Raw genomic sequence first — 19,794 nt, 5'->3', positions numbered from 1 at the left:
AGCAAGGCCTTTACCTAGAGCCTTTAGATCACTAAACCTCCTTCTCCTTTCCAGCACAGCTCTGGCTCTGTAAAGGCATAATTTAATTAGGTCCAAAAGCGGAATATGGAAAACCTCTCGGTTATGTCTGCGATGAACCAGCAGAGCTACGTTTTGGGGCTTTAGGGTAAAATTTCGCTGCACAGACACAGATATGAAATATAAATGTGCACAAATACTAAAGCTGAGATAAAAGAAATTAATTCTTCAAAGCATTAAAGTTTTGTAAAGGCACAGATAGAAACAGTCATATCAAGTAGGTCATGTTGATAGGACTGAAAGAGCTGACATGTTTAGTCCCAGTAACAGAGACGGTGAGAGGACAGGACATCTGTCTGCGACTGCGTTTGGGTGGAGAGGTAAAAGCAGAAAGGAGAAGGAAGAACAGCTGGAGTTACAGGACAACGCTAGCATGAAAGCTAAGGGGCACGAGCTGGCTGTGAAAAGCTTTGAGGCAGAAATTAGTTCCCTACTGGTGAAAGACGAAATTCCAGAATGGGCACAGAGAGAAAAATTATCGAACCTGTTTGGGACAATGTTCCTCAGCTCATATAAGGGATTCCCCAACACAGTGAGCACAAGAGGGTGGGAATGGACACACGTTCACCCCTTCCTCTCCCACATTTTGTGTGTGTGTGCGCATATGTATTTGTGCATTTCCAGAAGATTTTGGAGAATAATAAACACATTTCCCTCCGTTTGCCACTCGAGGCCAAATACCTTTTATTGGAACATGAGTCCCCAGAGGAAGCAGCATTCTTGTACCCGTCCCTGCTCCAGGAACGCTTCCCTAACACTAACTGTGCCCCGCGCTGCAGCCGGCTGACGTAGGCTGCGATCAGTGCGTGCTCGTCGGCTGAACGGCTGCCGGCGTCCGCGCTGCACTGTAACCTGGGAGCGATGGAGGCAAAAGAGAGCAAACAAAACACAACATAAATACAAAGCAAATAATTACGAATGTGAATGAAAACAAACAGTTAAAAATGAAAAACAAACAGATGAGCAATTAAAAATGTAAATATGTTTCTGCAAGTCACGTGAAAAGGTTACCTCCTGCAGTTAAAGAGTTAAAGGCAGATGAGAGTGACGGTTGAGTCCCTAACTACGCAATGACTACGGTGGATGGCTACGGTGGTGGAGCTTCCTCGCACCTGTCGTTGTCGCCCTGGCAGAGCAGGACCGTCCTCAGCAACCACCGAAAGCGTCCGGCAGCCTCTGGTGGCGGTGCCGTTGGCAGCGGGACCAGAGTGCTGAGCATTGCTGGAGCCGCCGCACCGGCGAAGACTGGAGCCTCCAGCCCCACCGAACTCACCCTTCTGCTGCCAAATGGCTCCAAACATACCCCAAACCACGTTGGGTTGAGCGTTTATCACTATGTCTAAAATCAGAACTGAACGTGTCCAGTCTCCTCTCTTTGCCTCGTAATAGAGGTCCGCTGAACAAAAACATGAGGAAAGTGATAAAACCCCAAAAAATCAGTGGTTGGTGTCAACAGAACTACCCTCTACCAGGGATTCATTAAATGACGCAGTGGTTTTTGTTTGTTTTGAGGACTCACAAAAAGAAAGCGACTGCAGTTTTGAACATTCCTATGAATAGAGACTCAACACAAATATTTGCTGGACGTCATCCCACATCAATAACTGTTTGTTTGTATGGCCCAACTAACGCGTGCTGGGTTAACCCGTGCTGGCGACAGCAGCAGCTCAAAAACCCTGAGAGAACATGGGAAAATGGTTCTTTTTTTTACCCCAGGCACCACACAACAGGTTAGTGACATTTCCTCCTCTGGTGTGGAAGAGCGGCACAGCATCTCTGCTGTGCTGGAATCTCTCCATGTCCACGGAGGCTTTGCCCCTGGGACTCCCTGGGCTGCTGCACCACACCAAATGGGGCATGTGCAGAGAACACACCGCTCGGCACTGCAAGATGAAAAGTCCTGTACAGATAGGAGACCAGATGGTTACCTAAAAAGTGATTCCTGAACATAGATCACTATTATTTTAGCACAATATGCATTTCTTTCTAAAATATGAGTGTTCGAGAAATCCCATTTTTCATTTCTCTGTCAGGTATTCAAGTTGCTCTTTCAATTTATAAACTGCAGTTAATTCCTCTTCCATGCATGTCCAAGACGTATTTGTTTCAGAAGCTTCTATAAACACGGCATTTATTGCTTTCAGCCTCAATATACTGATACTGTGAAAACAGAATTCACATTTTTTAGACATACAAACTCTTTCCTTCCCTGTTATGTGCAGCAACATGTTGCAGAAGTCTGCCAGAAGCAGAAAAAGACCTTATAAAAAAGAGGCAAAATGGAATCACCCATGTCAACCCCTCCAGGCGATGAGCAACCTTTGTTATAACGGGTTTGTCATGAGAAAGAGACTCAACGTTAACCACTGCACAGAATTTTTAAGCGACCCACCCTTTGTGAAGCCTGACTGCTGGCAAGTGCTCCAAAGCTTTACTTTAGATACACTTTATAGCAGACACACTGCTGCAACTGCAACAGTTCTGATCCTGAGACCTCTTCCATTATAACCTGTGTCGTGGTTTTAGGCTGATCCAGCAACTAAAACTCACACAGTCTCTCCTTCTCCAGTAAAGTAGAGAGGAGAGAAAAAAAACAACAAAGGGACTGAGGGTTGAGACAAGAACAGAGGGAGCACCCACCAACCATGGTCCTGGGCAAAACAGGCAGAGCTTTTCTCAAAGCAAAACAGTTTATTAATGATTACTTAGAAGGACAAAGGGAAACAAAACCGATTACTTGAGAGGACAGAAAGAAACAAAACCAGATCTTAAAACCGACACCTTCCCCCCGCCCCACCTTCCTTTTCCTCCCGGCTCTACCTCCTCCCCCCAGCAGCACAGGGGGCAGGGACTGGGGGAGTGCAGGTCAGTTCATTCCGTGCTGTTACTGCTGCTTCTTTCTTAAAGGAGAAGGAGTCCTTACACCCTTTTCCCCTGCTCCAATGGATCCCCTACCCACGAGGAAAAATCCACAAACTTCTCCAACGTGAGTCCAGCCCACTGGAAACAATCCTTCCCCACAGATTGCTCCGGTGTGGGCTTTACCACAGTCTCGGGTACTTAGGGAGCTGTGGCCACTCGCTCCGGCGTGGGTCGTCATGCAGACTCCAGATGCCGCTCTGCCTTGTCGTGCACCCCAACACGACCATCCTCAGGCTCAGGCATCTTCTCCCCACGGGCTGCGAGTGGGTCTCTGCTCCACCGAGGCCGTCCTGGTTGCAGGGGGACCGCCTGCTATCTCACCATCAGCCGCAGGGGAAACTCGGCTCCGGCACACCTCCTCCCGCTCCATCCTCACTGACCTGCTGTCGATGCGGCTGTTTCTCTCAGATCTCAGTCCTCTCCAGGTGAACTCAGCCCAGTGGGCACCCCGGGAGTGGGGTGCCCCCAAGTTCCCCAGCTGGCTCCGCCGCCGCCATTCTCCGTGGGCGGCGCCGGCCCGACGCAGGCAGCTGCCCGGCTGGGAGCCAGGGAGCGGGGGCAGTGCCCTCCTCCCTTCTCTGCTCGATCCTGGGCGAAGCACCTTTTCCGGTTCCTTTGTCCTGACTTAAATAGGGCAATTCGCAGAGGCGCCCTATTGGCTCACCCCGAGGGGGATGGCAGTCTGATCTGGTGGCCAGAACTAAGCCTAACCCGGATCCAAAACCAGGGAGGTCGCAGGGAGCAAAACCCCTCTCCTGCCACCAGAACCACCCCCCCCTCCACATCAAACCATGACAACCTGTTACACATGCGCTTGTGAAAAGGAGAAAGCCCAGCAGCAATGAGCACATTTTTAACTCAAAATGGCAACAGCTTTAACAATGATGGTTTTGGAAGAAAAAGAATCATAGAATGGTTTGGGTTGTAAAGGACCATCATTCAGTTCCCACCCCCCTGCCATGGGCAGGGACACCCTCCACTACACCAGGATGCTCTATGCCCTGTACCCTGCCCTGAAACAGATGCACAGGACTTAACGAACCTCTAGACCCACAGTTTCTGCTGCTCACCTGAAACCTCCACTGCTGAGAATTGGATCTGATGCGTCTCCTCCCCCCACTCCCCAGGTGGACACCGAGTCCTTTCCCCAACCCCTTGCCCATGAAGAAGGCTATAGGAGCCCTGCCAAAGCCGAAGGCTCCCCTTGGCTGGAAGGTCAAGCCCTTGATACCATCAGCTGCTTCTGGACCTGCAATGCCTCTGACCCCTTCTTCACATCTGCTGTCCAAAAGTCGACACAGCACATGAGGTGGAAGCCACTGCCACAGAATCATTCCCTGGGCTGTCCCAGATATGGTGCTCCTGTGACTACAAACCCCAATCACATCATCATCTGCTTTTTCCTGGGAATTTTGTTGATTTGCATCCAGCTCCTAACCCTCTACCACTCCCCGGGCACTTTTCAGCAGTGGGCCTGTCTTGTCAGTCATCTCTACTTCTTATCCATGCATTTAATTTCATTTTCTGTCACTTGAAGCTGTCTTTATTAATTTCATCTTATTGATCTTCAGGGCCATTCTGAATTAGAGGCTTCCCCTCCGAGGAACCTCCAGTACCTGCCTTGCACAGTGTGGGTATGAAATCCATGTACACACATTCCCTATTTTGTTGTTCAAGCTGCCGAGGAACAAAGTGAGTAACGTGGAACTGGGAACGGACTCCGTGGGATCTCACCCGACACGTGCTCCCTCTTTGGTAGGAAAATATTGATATTTTCTTTCTCTGACTGTAATTCTTCTACTGGTGTTGCACCCACATAACAGCACTTCCAACCAGCCCACATTTACCTACTTTATTTATGAAAATACCATCTGGGATAGCGTCACAAAGCTGGATGAGTCAATATGTTTTAAATTAGTACTTCCCCCTCCCTGACGAGGCCGCCCACCCAGGCACAACCGCCCGACTCCCAGCCTTTGACACGATTTGTTCTTCACACAGATATATCAGCTGGTTTTACTCCATACTCCTCTACGTGGGTACGGACCGATTGTTTTACAAGGCGTTCAGGGATCCGAAGGTATCCCTTCGACTCTCAGACATGTATTTTAGAGGGAGGTAGATTTAGATTGGATATTAGGAAAACATTTTTTACCACGAGAGTTGTAGAACACTGGAACAGGTTGCCCAGAGAGGTGGTGGATGCTCCATCCCTGGAGATGTTCAAGGCCAGGTTGGACGAGGCCCTGAGCAACCTGATCTAGTTGGAGATATCCCTGTTCCTTGCAGGGGGGTTGGACTAGATGACCTTTGAAGGTCCCTTCCAGCCCTAACCATTCTATGATTCTATTTCAGCAAAAATACTTCTTCATATAGCCTGGGAGCACGAGAAATGGCAACGTTGTCTCTTGACATCACGCTGCTGCCCCGTCTCCTTTTTCCGTTTATTTCATAATTCAAACACAAGTGTCTCTGTTCCTCCTCTGTACAGAAAAGGGCCTGCGGTGCCCTTTGGAAAGCACAGCCGGACGGCGGGGACACGGACACCGCGGGAGGTTCTGCTGGATTTGCACCTCTCTGAAAATGCCTTTAAAACCTGAAGCCTGGGAAAGTTTACTGTTGGAAAAAAAACACCTTTAGAAAGTAACTTTCTATTTATCCAGCACTTTGAGGTCATGTCGACATCCAAGAAAATATTTCGATATCTCAGCTGGCCCTGAACGTGGCCTGGATTGGGCCAATATCAGACATGCTGCTCAGGGCTTGTTTTGTTGGGCTTTTTGAAAAAAATGAATATATTCCTGGTAGAGAAACTCAGAACTATACCATAGTCATTGAATCTTTTAGTTTTCAGAAGATGGTACCAAAGACAAAATACCACCTCCTCTCCCCAGGTTAGCCGCATGCTGTAACTGAACTCTTCAAAGCAGCACTAAAATGTCATTTTGCAGTATGTTTCCCACACTTTTTCTACAACAACAGCCACCGTACGCAAAAACATGTCACACCGTGCAAAGCCATAGACAAAAGACAGCAAGAAATGACGTTAACCAGGCTCCTGCTGAAGGAAGAAGGGAAGCAGTGTTACATGGGAAGAGAAAAACAAGGAGCAACCTGGTGTAGTGGAAGGTGTCCCTGCCCACGGCAGGGGGGTTGGAACTAGATGGTCTCAAAGGTCCCTTCCAACCCAAACCATTCTGTGATTCTATGAATCACACTGCTCCTTCTCCTGCTCCTGGGGTGACAGCTGCAGGTTTGGGTCCGAGTGCTCAGTCATGCCTGGGGCTCGAACGTGTAACTGCATGTCAACAAGAATGGGGTTTGAAAGATTCGTTGGCTCCTGCCCCAAATCCTACACACTAAGACTTGGCTCTGCAGCTTTATAAGCAACTCAATAAACTATCAAGGTATTTAAATGGTGCTTTTGGCATCTTAAATTAATTTTTGTTCTGAAAATCTACCAGCAAAGCCAAGTAAAACAGACAATTTATTTTAAATCCCATAATTTACAGCAAGAAATCCCTGCAAATTTCCGTTACGTTGGCTCACAAGTTTGTAAACCCTAACGAAATTGCACAGTGCTGCTCTGGCTGCAGAGAAGGGAAAGAGCTTTTGAAGGAGCTGCCAGGATGTAATCTAAAGGGATCTCCTGTTTTCTGTCGCACTGCTTTCCCCTGTGATTGATTTAAATAGATGTTAAGGTCAGAAAGGATAATTACCACCATTCTCTACATAACACAGATGATGAAATTTAGCACAGCAGTTTCTGACCCAAAGCCATGCGTCCAGCTGACCTGCAGCACCCTGCTCAGACAGGGTATGTAATCTGGCTTAAAGGTTTCAAGTCATGGGGAAGCCACTATGTTCCTCGAACACCATAAACAACCTTTTAATTTCTTATGACTCCCCCCTACAGCTATCACATGCAGATTAGCTGACGGGGTGTACATCCAAGCTGGAAATCACACAGCGTAATAACACAGGGAAACGTAATGCAGTCCAATACAGCAGCATCCGGATGGTCATCAGTAAAGTAGAGAACAGAGGGAAAAAACATGATCATGTAACACTTGAATTTAAGACAGATAGAGGACAGGGAGGAACAAAGAGCAGCAAAGCGGCTGCAGAAGGAGAGCAGTGATAGAAACTGTTTGGGTGTGTACGCGGCTGTTCACAGACTTGGGGGAAAAAAAATCAAAATCTTAATCGGGAAACTTCTACCAAACACAGGGAAGAACATGTGGAAGCATAAAAACAGATGATTTGAACAAAAATGAAAGTATCAGCATCATAGTGTCACCAGGAGGTAGAGGGAGGGATCCTGCCCCTCTGCTCAGCACCGGTGAGGCTCCCCTGGAGTGCTGGGTCCAGTGCTGGGCTCCCCAGAGCCAGAGGGACATGGACAGACCGGATCCAGGAAAGAAGCTGAAGGGTCTGGAGCATCTCTGCTACAGGGAAAGGCTGAGGGAGCTGGGACGGCTCAGCCAGGAGCAGAGAAGACTCAGGGGAACCTTATCTGTGCATAGGAATACCCGTAAGGGAGGGAATGAAGAAGAGGGAGCCAGGTTCTTCCCAGTGGTGCCCCGTGCCTGGACCAGAGGCCATGGGCACAAAATAAGAAATCCTATCGGAATACAAACCTCCACTTTTTCACCGTGAGGGTCATCGAACGCTGGCATAGCTGCCCAGGGGCTGCAGAGTCTCCGTCTGTGCAGATGTTCAAAATCCAACTGGACATGGCTCTGGGTACCCTCCTCTGTCTGACCCTGCCTGAGCCCGGGCCGGACCAGATCATCTCTATCAGTCTGTGACTTCTGTGACTTTGTAATATAAACCCCGAGGTGAACCACGCTGACAAACCTCAGAGCAGACCAAGGTGATGCAGCCAGAATAACAAAAAGTGAAGGCAAAATGGAGTGAAAAAGAACTGAAGAAGAAACCAAGTGTTGGAATGTGATGAGAAAGGTGGTAGAGACCAAATCCAAACCCTCCGAGTGCAGTACTCTGGGTCCACTCTGCCCACAGGGTGCTGCAGCCGGACCGTCCTGCTCCCCATTCCCTTCCCTCTGGCACAGCATTTCAACAACCGCAGCTCTCCTCGGCCCAACAGCCCTGTGACAGCAGCTGCATTGTGCTACTGTCACTGGGAAACCCAGCATGAACCAGAGGGAGGAAGAACTCGAACAAATGGGAAATATAACTTCAGTAGCAGCAGACAAGATAAACTGAGACAGCACAACCAGAGAAAGGAGAGGAGCAGTGTGTAAACATCCCAACTACTCCCCTCCCCTTGCTGATGCTTTCTGACTGTTTCTCCCTCCCCATCAAACTCTCCATGCTCTCACCTAACGCATCTTCCTCAACTCACATCCCACAGACTTGCCGTTGCACCCAGAGGATTTTAAACCACAGGTTAAAAAAAAGTACCTCCTATAGGCATTCAGCTATCAGTTTAAATAACGAGTACAGAAACACAGATGTTTTGTTTGAAATCATCAGGCCGATTCATTCTGCTGACCCTTGTCCTCACCCTTCCTTCCTCCTTCCCATCCCTTTCTCTTTCATCTTGTTGTGCTGTCACATCGTCATTGCGTGAGGTGACATGTGAGCTGGGATCCCCCTTGTCAAACAAAGAGATATTTTTATCTCTTTTATAGAAAGTACGCCTATTTTCCCATTATGTAGGCGTATATAAGGTGGCACGGTGCAAATGTGCTGGACCACCCCGCCATACCTACAACAGCAACTGCCGCCCCGGCTTATGCTGTTGAACGCTCTTTCCCAAAACCTCTGTGTGGCTGAACTACAGCTAAAATGGATCTGGGGTCTCCAGAAGTCACACAGGTCTAAGAAGTGGAACATAAGAAAACGAATGTACTCCACCTGTGTCAAAGAAAAAGAGCAGAGCGGACAATAACAGTAGTCCCAGTGACTTTCAGGTGGAACTGGTGACTGGACAGCCAGAAGGGAACGTCAGAGAGATGAATGCAGACATGGGAACACAGGAGAAAAAAAGGCACATTGGAAATTGTCAGAAGACAAATTAAGCTGAGCAAATAAAACCTCTCTGGGTTACAGAACTTAAAAAAAACAAGGGACAGCATCAACGACACAGATACGAAACATGTCAACGCATAGCTGAAGGCAGAGGAAAGTTTCTGCAGGTCTGATCAAAAAGCTGGAAACTACCCAGGCAGACATCCGTTTGTGAACCCAGAGAAGGACAGAACTCAGGGTGGGAGATCACAGACAGCAAAGCTAAACAGGGACAAACAATAATAAAGGCAGGAAGAGCACGAGGGACCAGGAAGAGCAGTAATCAGTGACCTTAGGAGCAGAAGACTTGGAAAAAAATCCAAGTTAGAGTTAGTGGAAATAAAACATCTCAGATAGGAAAAAAAAAAGGCTTCTGACTATTGTCTCGGCAGGTGACATCATGCCCCTTTCAGCTTCGGTTCTTGAGTTGCAAACGATTTTGTTTTTAGGCTGTAAGAACATGTTTTACCTGACCAAATGCAATGTCTAGAGTCTCCAGGCTCCTTAGAAATCAGAAAAGAATGCAGTATTTTGTTGTATTACAGGTAGCAAATACGGTGACTACTTTCATAGGCAAGGTTGTTGAGAAGGTCTTCTCTTTTAAAGACACTTCTCAGTCCAAGGGAGAAACTTTTGCCTCCCTGAACACACATTACTAAAATCATGGAATGGTATGGGTTGTAAGGGACCTTCAAGATCATCCAGTTCCAATCCCCCTGCCATGGGCAGGGACACCTTCCACTACACCAGGTTGCTCAAAGCCTCATCCAACCTGGCCTTGAACACTTCCAGGGATCGGGCAGCCACAACTTCTCTGGGCAACCTGGTCCAGTGCCTCACCACCCTCAGAGGGAAAAATTTCTGCCTTAGATGTAGAGGCAGAAATACTAGAGGCTTCTTAGCATGAGCTAGCTGTCTGCACTCCCGTTACGGTCAACAGGAAAGAAAATCGGCATTGCCAGACTGTTCTCATCTTGAAGAGGATATCTGAATTAGGTCTGCTCTGCCACACTCCCGAAGAGTTTATTTGTCCACCTAAACTGTGCAGGGAGCCTACGGCGGGTAGGGTAGGGAGAAAAGTGTCTGCTGTAGACCACTGAGCAGCTGAGATGATTGTCATCTTACACATTTATAGGACCCATAATGAAAATAGAGACATTTTTTCCTTTTAGGAAAAAACAGAGAATGATCCATCCATCTTTTCACATGGTACATACACTGACAAGACTGTAATAAGAGGCATTTAAATCCTGACACAGATCTGCAATGTAAAAGTTGCTGCATAACCTACAGACTGACCACGGCTGCTGAGAAAACGAATGATGCAGAAGGGTATCTGAAGAGGGAAACACACGTCATTCACCAAACTGAGGACAGGTTGTCTTTGGGAACAGAATTACTGAAAGAAGAATAGTGCGCATTGACCACAACAGCAGGAAAAAAAATAAACCTATTCCTGTAGCAATTTAAAATAAATTAGCCAAAACAAATAACATTTAATGGGCTTGGCCTAGTCTTACAGAAGAGGCTTAATCATCTCCATTCATTTAGAAAGGCTTGTTGGCCGTAAAGATCAGAGAAATACTGTTTTGTTGCATCATAGGTAACAAACACAGGCAAGGGTGCATTAAAATTTCCCCTTTGTAAATGTCTCAACAAATGCACGGAACATCTGTCTCCCACATCGATACAACACTATCAAATATAAACACACCACTGAATCAATTGGCTTTTTAATTTGGAATATTTTTTTTTTAATTTGGAAACCTACATTTTGCAAGATGAAAAAATATCAAAATTTTAATGTTACATATGTAAACGTGAAAAAATTCCACAGCGGAGTGTGGCCACAGCCACACTTCTGTTCCCAGAACTCCCCACTTACCAGAAAAACTTCCCTGACCTCATTCTATCTGCAGCGTCTCAGAGACGGCAGAGAGGTCCGGCCTCGTGTGAAACACAGCTATTGAAACGGTGGGATCCGGAGAGCTCATTGCCCCTCTGGGTATGTTCCCACTGAAAGCAGAGGATGAGGAGGTTGGAAATGACAGAGGTTCCTCTGAGGGACGAGCAGGGATGCAGCGTAGGACAGATGAGGGCTCCTCTCGTTTGCTCATTTTTCACTTTTTAGTTCGCAAAACAAGTGAGCTCAGGCATTAAAATCCTCTTCTTTCAGCTCAGTCTTATCCCCAACAGAACAGCTGTCAAAGGGAGGTTATTTTCATGTTTTCAGCAGCAGCAAATCACAAAAAGAGGTTTCCATCCTGCCCTGCTGCAGAACAGTGGCATTCACTGTGCCCGGGGAGCGCAAGGAGCTCCACAGTGCAGCCGGTCCCGGCAATTTCTTCAGCAGCCCTCTGACATGGACGGATGGAACCATCACAAGGATCATGGAATCACCAAATCATAGAACGGTTTGGGTTGGAAGGAACCTTCAAGATCACCCAGTTCCAACCTCCCTGTCATGGGCAGGGGACACCTTCCACTACACCAGGTTGCTCAAAGCCCCATCCAACCTGGCCTTGAACACTTCCAGGGATGGGGCAGCCACAGCTTCTCTGGGCAACCTGTGCCAGTGCCTCACCACCCTCAGAGGGAAGAATTTCTGCCTTAGATCTCATCAAAATCTCCCCTCTTTCAGTTTAAAGCCATTGCCCCATGTCCTGTCACTACACACCCTTGTCCAAAGCCCCTTTCCAGCTTTCCTGTAGCCCCTTTAGGTACTGGAAGGCTGCTGGAAGGTCTTCCCAGAGCCTTCTCTTCTCCAGGCTGAACAGTCCCAACTCTCTCAGCCTGTCTCCATAGCAGAGGTGCTCCACCCCTCGCATCATCTCTGTGGCCTCCTCTGGACCCGCTCCAACAGCTCCATGTCCTTCTGATGTTGGGGAACCCCTAAGCTGAACGCGCTGCTGCAGGGGGGTCTCTCCAGGTTGGCCGCAGCCTTCCTCCCCAGGGAGACCCTGCCCTGAGCACTGCCTGCGTTGCCTTAGGTCACCAAACTGGTGCCTCGGTTTCTCGAGGTGGGAGCTGTGAAGCACAAGCTCAAGAAGTCTCTCATTCTCCCACAGCAAGAGCTACTGATTTCAGCCTCTCTTCCAGGGGTGATAATGTATTTTCAGGATGCAGACTGGCTTAATGCTTTCTCAAGGAGGTCAGGACGGAGGAGTGTGGCACACCACCGAGCTCTGTGCCGGCTCTGGTCGTGGAGGAGCCCAGGGATGATGCAGAAATCCAATGTGGCTCCTAGAGAGACCCAAACCCTCCACGTGTGCATCTGCAATGAACAGACTAAAACTGGATCGAGACCAGTTTTCAGAAACAATTTAGTGCAATAATCATAATTATGACTAAATTCCTTCTCATTAAAAACATTACTAGGAAGCACATGAAAAAGGCTTTTCAAGCTATATACGATAAACGGTATCGACTTCCACTGAGGTTCTGTGTTAGCTGTATCTACCCAGACACCTCTATCTGTATCTACAGGAAACCCCGTGAACAGGAACTTCTTAATAGCATGGGGATGCAATTAAAAAAATTGCAGAAGCAGTTCTCTTTTTCTAACAAAATCACGTGTAGGTATCCCTTCACTACTCCTTCCAACTTTGCATTCAAATAAATTGATGTGTATTTGCTCCATTTTTGGGGGAAAGAAAGCAAAGCATCTCAAAAAACCTCACTCTTGGATCAGCCTGGTGGAAGCTGGAATATATTAGCGTGATGGACCAAAGTTTGATGAAGGTATAAACAAATGTAAAACGTTCTTCAGAATGGGAAAGATTTGGGCAGGATACGACCTTTTGCTCATACTATAATATCACCATCACAGAAATTGAATCTATTTCTAGCAAATACTGTTGTGCTTGGCTGGTGCCCTTTCATTTTTTTTCAGCACTGAGGACATCCAAAGCCTGGCTGAGCCCCATCCTTCCTGTTTTCAGGATGAATTTTGTGTTCCCAGACAGGCAAACATGTAACTTCTAACATTTTCATCCATCATTTATTCCAGGTATATAAGATGCAGACAATTTTAGGAACAAATTTGGCTTTCAGAAGGAAGCCAAGCCATGGAAAAGTGGCCAGTCTGAACAGCCTCAGCACATTAATAGGAGGACCCGAACCTCACTCGGCTCACACACAGCAACCCCAGTGGCCCCGCTGCTGTCATTCCATGCTGCCAAGAGGTGACAGTGCCTCCAGCCAGGGAAACGAGGCCCCTGGTTCTAGTGATGACCTTCTACATCCCAGATTAACCCAGAGCAACAGTAACCGTAATAAATCTTGGGGAAAACATTGCAATCAGACATACATGAACCAACAAAAGAGAAATACAAGATATTTTCCATGGGGGAACACCCCGTTTCTCCTCCTCCCCTTGCTCTGGTATTAACTCCTGACACCTGTGCGTTTTCCAGGTTTAAAGGAAGGGAGGACACAAAGACAACACAGACGTGCTGCTACAAACCAGACGTCAGAGGAGCCAATATCACTTCAACACACTCAGCGGCTCAGCCAGCACACTAAAAGTCTCAAAATACTCAAAAATGTTACACCGTACAGGGATGGGATGGGCATCTGCCGAGATAAACACAGAGGCTCTTCCAAGCTGAGGCAAGAACCACCTATTTCAGCTTTCACACTTCCTACTAACCCCCCATGATTCTGTAACCAGCTAGTTTGGCCGTACGCAGAAGTTATGCAGAAGTCAGCGGACCGTGACATGCCCCTCTGTGCGAGGCTGAAACCCCCGTACTGGGTATGTTTCCATCTATAAATACCTGTAACCAAGCAATCAACTCACACCACTGCCTTCCTTAATGAACTAAACAGATGACACTCCGTTAGCATCACATTTCCAGCTTTTAGATATTTCTCTAGCTCTTTTAATTAATTTTGCAGTGTTTACATTTTCCTTTTGAAATGTGTGTACTTAGAACCATAGAATCACAGAATGGTTGGGTTGGAAGGGACCTCAAAGATCATCCAGTTCCAACCCCCCTGCCATGGGCAGGGGACATCTTCCACTACACCAGGTTGCTCAAAGACTCATCCAACCCGGCCTTGAACACTTCCAGGGATGGGGCAGCCACAGCTTCGCCGGGCAACCTGGTCCAGTGCCTCACCACCCTCAAAGGGAAGAATCTCTTCCTTAGATCTCATTGAAATCTCCCCTCTTTCAGTCCAAAGCCATTGCCCCGTGTCCTGTCACTACACGCCCTTGTCCAAAGCCCCTCTCCAGCTTTCTTGTACCTTTAGGTACTGGAAGGCTGCTGGAAGGTCTCCCCAGAGACCTTGTTTTCTCCAGGATCAACAGCCCCAACTCTCTCAGCCTGTCTCCATAGCAGAGGTGCTCCAGCTCTTGGATCGTCTCCGTGGCCTCCTCTGGACCCACTCCAACAGCTCCATGTCCTTCTGATGTTGGGGACCCCAGAGCTGAACGTGGTGCTGCAGGGGGGTTCTCACGAAAGCAGAGCAGAGGGGCAGAATCCCCTCCCTCGACCTGCTGCCCACGCTGCTTTGGATGCAGCCCAGGACACGGGTGGCTTTCTGGGCTGCCAGAGCACATTACACAGCATACTTGACCCGAGCCAAAGTTTTAGCAGTATCAAGTAAAACCTGGTAAGCTGTGTTTCTTAGGTCAGTGTGGACACAGCCTGATACAGGTAATCTATGCTATTTTAAAGTGCTTTTCATCGTGGTTCACCTCGGTAACAGCAGCAGGCATGCCTTGCAGGGATGGAAACAGTTTGGATCATACAAATGCTATAATCTGAAACAGCTTTCACTGATTTCTCTTTGTAGAACCTCAGCTGGACCAATAGAGAAGCTCTGACAAAGACCTGTATTTCTCACTATTGTGTGATTAAAACCAATCCAACCCTGATTAGACTTGGGCAGGTGTACGTAGTCACCACAACTAGATACTTTGCAAAGAACAAAGGCACTGCGCAGAGTCTGAACAACAATACCTGTCGAGAGATGTGTTTGGGTCCCACTGCGAGCCCCAAGTACCCAGGGTCTTGTTGAGTGATTGTGGAGAAGTATGTGTTCTGCAAGTGGAGAGCCTGAGGAGCTGGAATGACGGAGGTCCAGGAAGATATAAATACCCCATTCCTTCCCTGGAATAAGCAAGTATAGAGAGAAGAAGCCTCTTCCCATGAACTCTTGTAAAATCTGCTAGATGAAGTAACCTTTCGTAACAGGACTCTGAAAGTGGGATCCTTGAAGAGGGATGAGCCAGGACCTCGGTAAGAGGCAGGTACTAATATGGGTATGGTGACCACAGATGATGACATCTACCGTAATTGCTGCCCAAGAGTTCTCGTGGTGCCTGACAAAAGATAACACTTGAAAGTAAGATGATTTCAGCTTTCTAAAGACACGTTCTGGACTGTTCTAGTGTTATTCCACACTTCTGCGACCACCTCGCCTCTCAGGAAAAGCAAACTGTGCACAAAGGATGACAACAAGGATCATTTTGCAGCACTGGATCATTTCTTTGGTGTTTATTCCAATTTCTTTTCTTAGTCTTTGCTGGAGATGGTATCTGTAAAGAATAGAGGTCTTCATTCTCAATTACCTCAGTGTAGCCTTTGAATCACTAATGGAATGACATATTTACCAGCATACAGAAAAGTTCTGTGCTTGTGAATGGGCAGTCACCTATAGTTACTTGTGTGCTTTCCAAAATATGAGCTGCTTGCAACCAGCTGGTGCGTTATTCAGTAATAAGTGTGATCAAGGATCATCCCCAATGGCTGAAGGAGCTCATTTTGACATTTTTGTTACCATCCAGTCTTTTTTGATGATCTCACTTGGCTCCCTTCTACAGATGTACAAGGCCTGAGTTAGCAAATGAGAACTGATTCTCTTGAGGAAGTGTCTAAACCATCCTTGGTAGCTGGCAATTTCAGGGTGTGTAGAGGCAGATGACAAGTCATAGGTCTGATTTCTCAAAGTCTTTATTTCTGAATTTTCTTTGGTCTATATGGTCTTGTCTTGGACAACAGACAGCAACAGAGACCTTGCTCCTTTATAAACACAAAAATGCTCCAAGCCAAAGGGTGTTGCTGATTCTAAAGACCTGTTGCTGATTCTGTCACCTCCTCATTAGTCAAAATACTAATCTTGGTAGCACTGTTGAAAAACTATTTAAGTTTCCTTGAGCACTGCAGTGTCTACATCTAGTATTTCTGGGATTCTTGTGATCAAATCCAGATCTGTGCATATCCTTGCCCACATCAGAGAAGAGAAAGGTTTCTTTAGTTGCGTGCCTTTGGGTCAGTCTCTGCTCACAAGAGGTGTGCGCATCCCTGCAATACACACAAGCAGAAGAACATGGGACTGGAACCCCAAAGTCGGCTCAGATTTGACTATTTGGTGCAGTTCTGGTCATCCCACATGAAGAAATGTTGAAAAGAAGAAGAGGTACTGAGTACTGAGGTACTTAAAAAGGGAAAAAAAGAAGACCCAGGGAACTACAGGCCAGTCAGTCTCACCTCTGTGCCCGGCAAGATCATGGAGCAGATTCTCCTGGCGACTATGCTAAGGCACACAGAAAACAAGGAGGTGATTGGTGACAGGCAACATGGCTTCACTAAGGGCAAATCCTGCCTGACTAATTTGGTGGCCTTCTATGATGAGGTTACAGCATTGATGGATAGGGGAAGAGCAACTGACATTGTCTACCTGGACTTATCCAAAGCATTTGATACTGTCCCACATGACATCCTTGTCTCTAAACTGGAAAGACAAGGTTTTGATGGACGGATCACTCGGTGGATAAGGAATTGGTTGGATGGCCGCACTCAAAGAGTTGTGGTCAACGGTTCAATGTCCAAGTGGAGATCAGTGACGAGTGGTGTTCCTCAGGGGTTAGTACTGGGACCAGTGCTATTTAACATCTTTGTTGGAGACATGGACAGTGGGATCGAGTGCACCCTCAGCAAGTTTGCAGATGACACCAAGTTGTGTGTTGTGATGGATACACTGGAGGGAAGGGATGCCATCCAGAGGGACCTGGACAGGCTGGAGAGGTGGGCCTGTGAGAACCTCATGAAGTTCAACAAGGCCAAGTGCAAGGTCCTGCACGTGGGTCGGGGCAATCCCAAGCACAAGTACAGGCTGGGCGGAGAATGGATTGAGAGCAGCCCTGAGGAAAAGGACTTGGGAGTGCTGGTAGATGAGAAGCTCAACATGAGCCGGCAATGTGCACTGGCAGCCCAGAAAGCAAATCGTATCCTGGGCTGTATCAAAAGAAGTGTGGCCAGCAGGTTGAGGGAAGTGATTCTGCCCCTCTACTCAGCTCTTGTGAGACCCCACCTAGAATACGGTGTTCAGCTCTGGAGTCCCCAACACAAGAAGGACATGGAGCTACTGGAGCGAGTCCAGAGGAGGGCCACGAAGATGATGCAAGGGCTGGAGCACCTCTGCTATGAAGACAGGCTGAGACAGTTGGCACTGTTCAGCCTGAATAAGAGAAGGCTCTGGGGTGATCTTATAGCAGCCTTCCAGTACTTAAAGGGGGCCTACAGGAAAGCTGGAGAGGGACTTTTTACAAGAGCGTGTAGTGATAGTACAAGGGGCAATGGATTTAAACTGAAAGAGGGCAGATTTAGATTAGATATAAGGCAGAAATTTTTCACTCAGAGGGTGGTGAGGCACTGGAACAGGGTGCCCAGAGAAGTTGTGCATGCCCCATTGCCCCATCCCTGGAAGTGTTCAAGGCCAGGTTGGATGAGGCTTTGGGCAACCTGGTGTAGTGGAGAGTTTCCCTGCCCATGGCAGAGGGGTTGGAACTAGATGATCTTTGAGGTCCCTTCCAACCCTAACCATTCTATGATTCTATGAAAAGAATAATGATCGTGATCCGAGTTACAGATTACTGTCTGTGCAAGGAAGAATTAATTGGACAAGGACTCTTAGGCTAGAAGCAGGTGGAATAAATACAACTTTCAATAGCACAAGGAAGATTAACAGGTGAATTCTACAAAAAAAAAAGAAAGGAAGAGTTTTGACTTAATGACTTGCTGCTTATAATCTTACCTAAACATCTGCTACTTGTCATCACGGGTGGCAGGATACAGTATCAGCATGAAATTCTTGTACTCTTAAAACCCCTGACAATGTAGAGATCTTATCATAATCTAATTAGTGTTTACCTTAAACACTACTTGACCAACTAATACCTACTTACCATAAGCTGTTGATTTTCTTCCCTTCGTTATCCCATACACAAACTCTGTTCCACTATTCCTTATCTCAGCCGTGTACTGTAAGGTCTACATGGCCAAGAAAACAAGTTGAAGGGTCAGGTCATAATATCCAGCCCTCTTCTTATTTTGGATTTGTGTCTGATATGGTATTCTCCTAGCATTTTCTGTGGTGTCCTCACTCTCAGATTAAAGGAAGAGGTAGGCCGGGACCTGCCCACGGAGGAACAGGAGCACAGCTGGTAGACGATGTATGGATCATCCGGCTCACAAATCCAAATCAAATTTCTCAGCAATGCCCAGCGCACAGGTGACACAGTGGGGTTGTGGAAGCAACCCAGCTTTGTATTGCCTTGAGGCAGAGACGACCCACGACCCACGGGGAGCTGTGTAGATAGCTCAGCCCTGAGTTGTCTGATGAGTCAGTGCTGCATTATACAAAGAACCAAAACTTGATTTGAGCCTTGAAATCCCTCAACAAAGAACATGCCCTGAGTCTCATTTCAACCATTGTCCAGTTGCCTGAGATAAGGTATTCAGGCACAATCGATAAGGGGAAGCTCCCTGTCACATCCTTAAAGACCCTTAAAGACCTTTGAAGACTCTTGAAGACCCTCAAAGACAACCCCCCCCCCCCCCCGCCCCCAGGCAGAATCGATAAGGGGAAGCTCCCTGTCACACCCTTAAAGACCCTCCTTAGGCACGGTACCTACACAGTCACATACATCAGGGGATAAAAGCCCTACGATTTGGGTTGGAAATTGGGAGTTGCTTCTCCAACTACACAGCCAGTCTGTGAGGAGATTCTTTTCCCCTTTGATCGGAGTGCCGGTCAAGGTAACTTCCCTGGAATTGAGAGTCCTTACCTGAGAGGGTAAGTGATTTCTTTTTTTTTTTCTCTTTTTAGCATGCCTTAAGTCTAGTGAGCTTGTGTGTTCTCTCGCTCTTGTGTGTAATAGTGCATTCTGTGACTCTGCTGTGCGGCAACAGTACATTCTGCGACTCTCTTGTGTGCTGTGATAGTGTATTGCAACAGTGTATATTTTGGGTTTAAATTGCAAGAGAGCATTCCTCCGTTGTATCTATAAGAACCTGTAATAGTGGCGCATTGAATCTGCAAGTGCAGTTCAGGTAAATTGTTGCAGTATCTCGGACCTTACAGTTAAACCTGTAAGTGCAGTCCGAATAAATCGTTTGCTTGGACCTTGTAGTCGAATGAATCTGCAAGTGCACTTCAAGTAGATTGTTATCTTGGACCTTGCAGTTAAGCCTGCAAGTGCAGTCCAAGTAGAAGTTGTTACCTTGGACCTTGCAGTTAAACCTGCAAGTGCAGTCCAGGTAGATCGTTTGCTTGAACCTTGTAGTCGAGTCTCTTTTCGTCACAGACGATCACAGGAGATACATATCCTGAACGAGTTTCTGGATGTCGACATGCAAAAATTAAAAAAAAAAGGAAAAAAAAACCCAGAAGTGTTTCCTCAGGTAAAACATACTTTAGGATCGATACTGGTACTTGGCAATAAAGCCAATACAGGTACCTTCTCAT

General features: G+C 47.2%; 1 protein-coding gene across 1 annotated transcript in view; it reads right to left on the bottom strand.

Annotated features, from left to right (window-relative positions):
• The window catches only part of DTNB (dystrobrevin beta), a 198,504-nt gene that overhangs the window by 86,493 nt on the left and 92,217 nt on the right, over positions 1–19,794 (bottom strand). The window contains exon 10 of the mRNA XM_086625810.1: positions 841–930. Coding sequence (XP_086481936.1) covers positions 841–930 — 90 coding nt within the window. The remainder of the gene's footprint in view (positions 1–840; positions 931–19,794) is intronic.

Source organism: Tauraco erythrolophus, chromosome 2 (genome assembly GCF_009769465.1).
Source record: "Tauraco erythrolophus isolate bTauEry1 chromosome 2, bTauEry1.pri, whole genome shotgun sequence".
Taxonomy (NCBI): Eukaryota; Metazoa; Chordata; class Aves; order Musophagiformes; family Musophagidae; genus Tauraco; species Tauraco erythrolophus.
The sequence above is the reverse complement of the archived record's forward strand: the minus strand, read 5'-3'. Positions and strand labels throughout refer to the sequence as shown.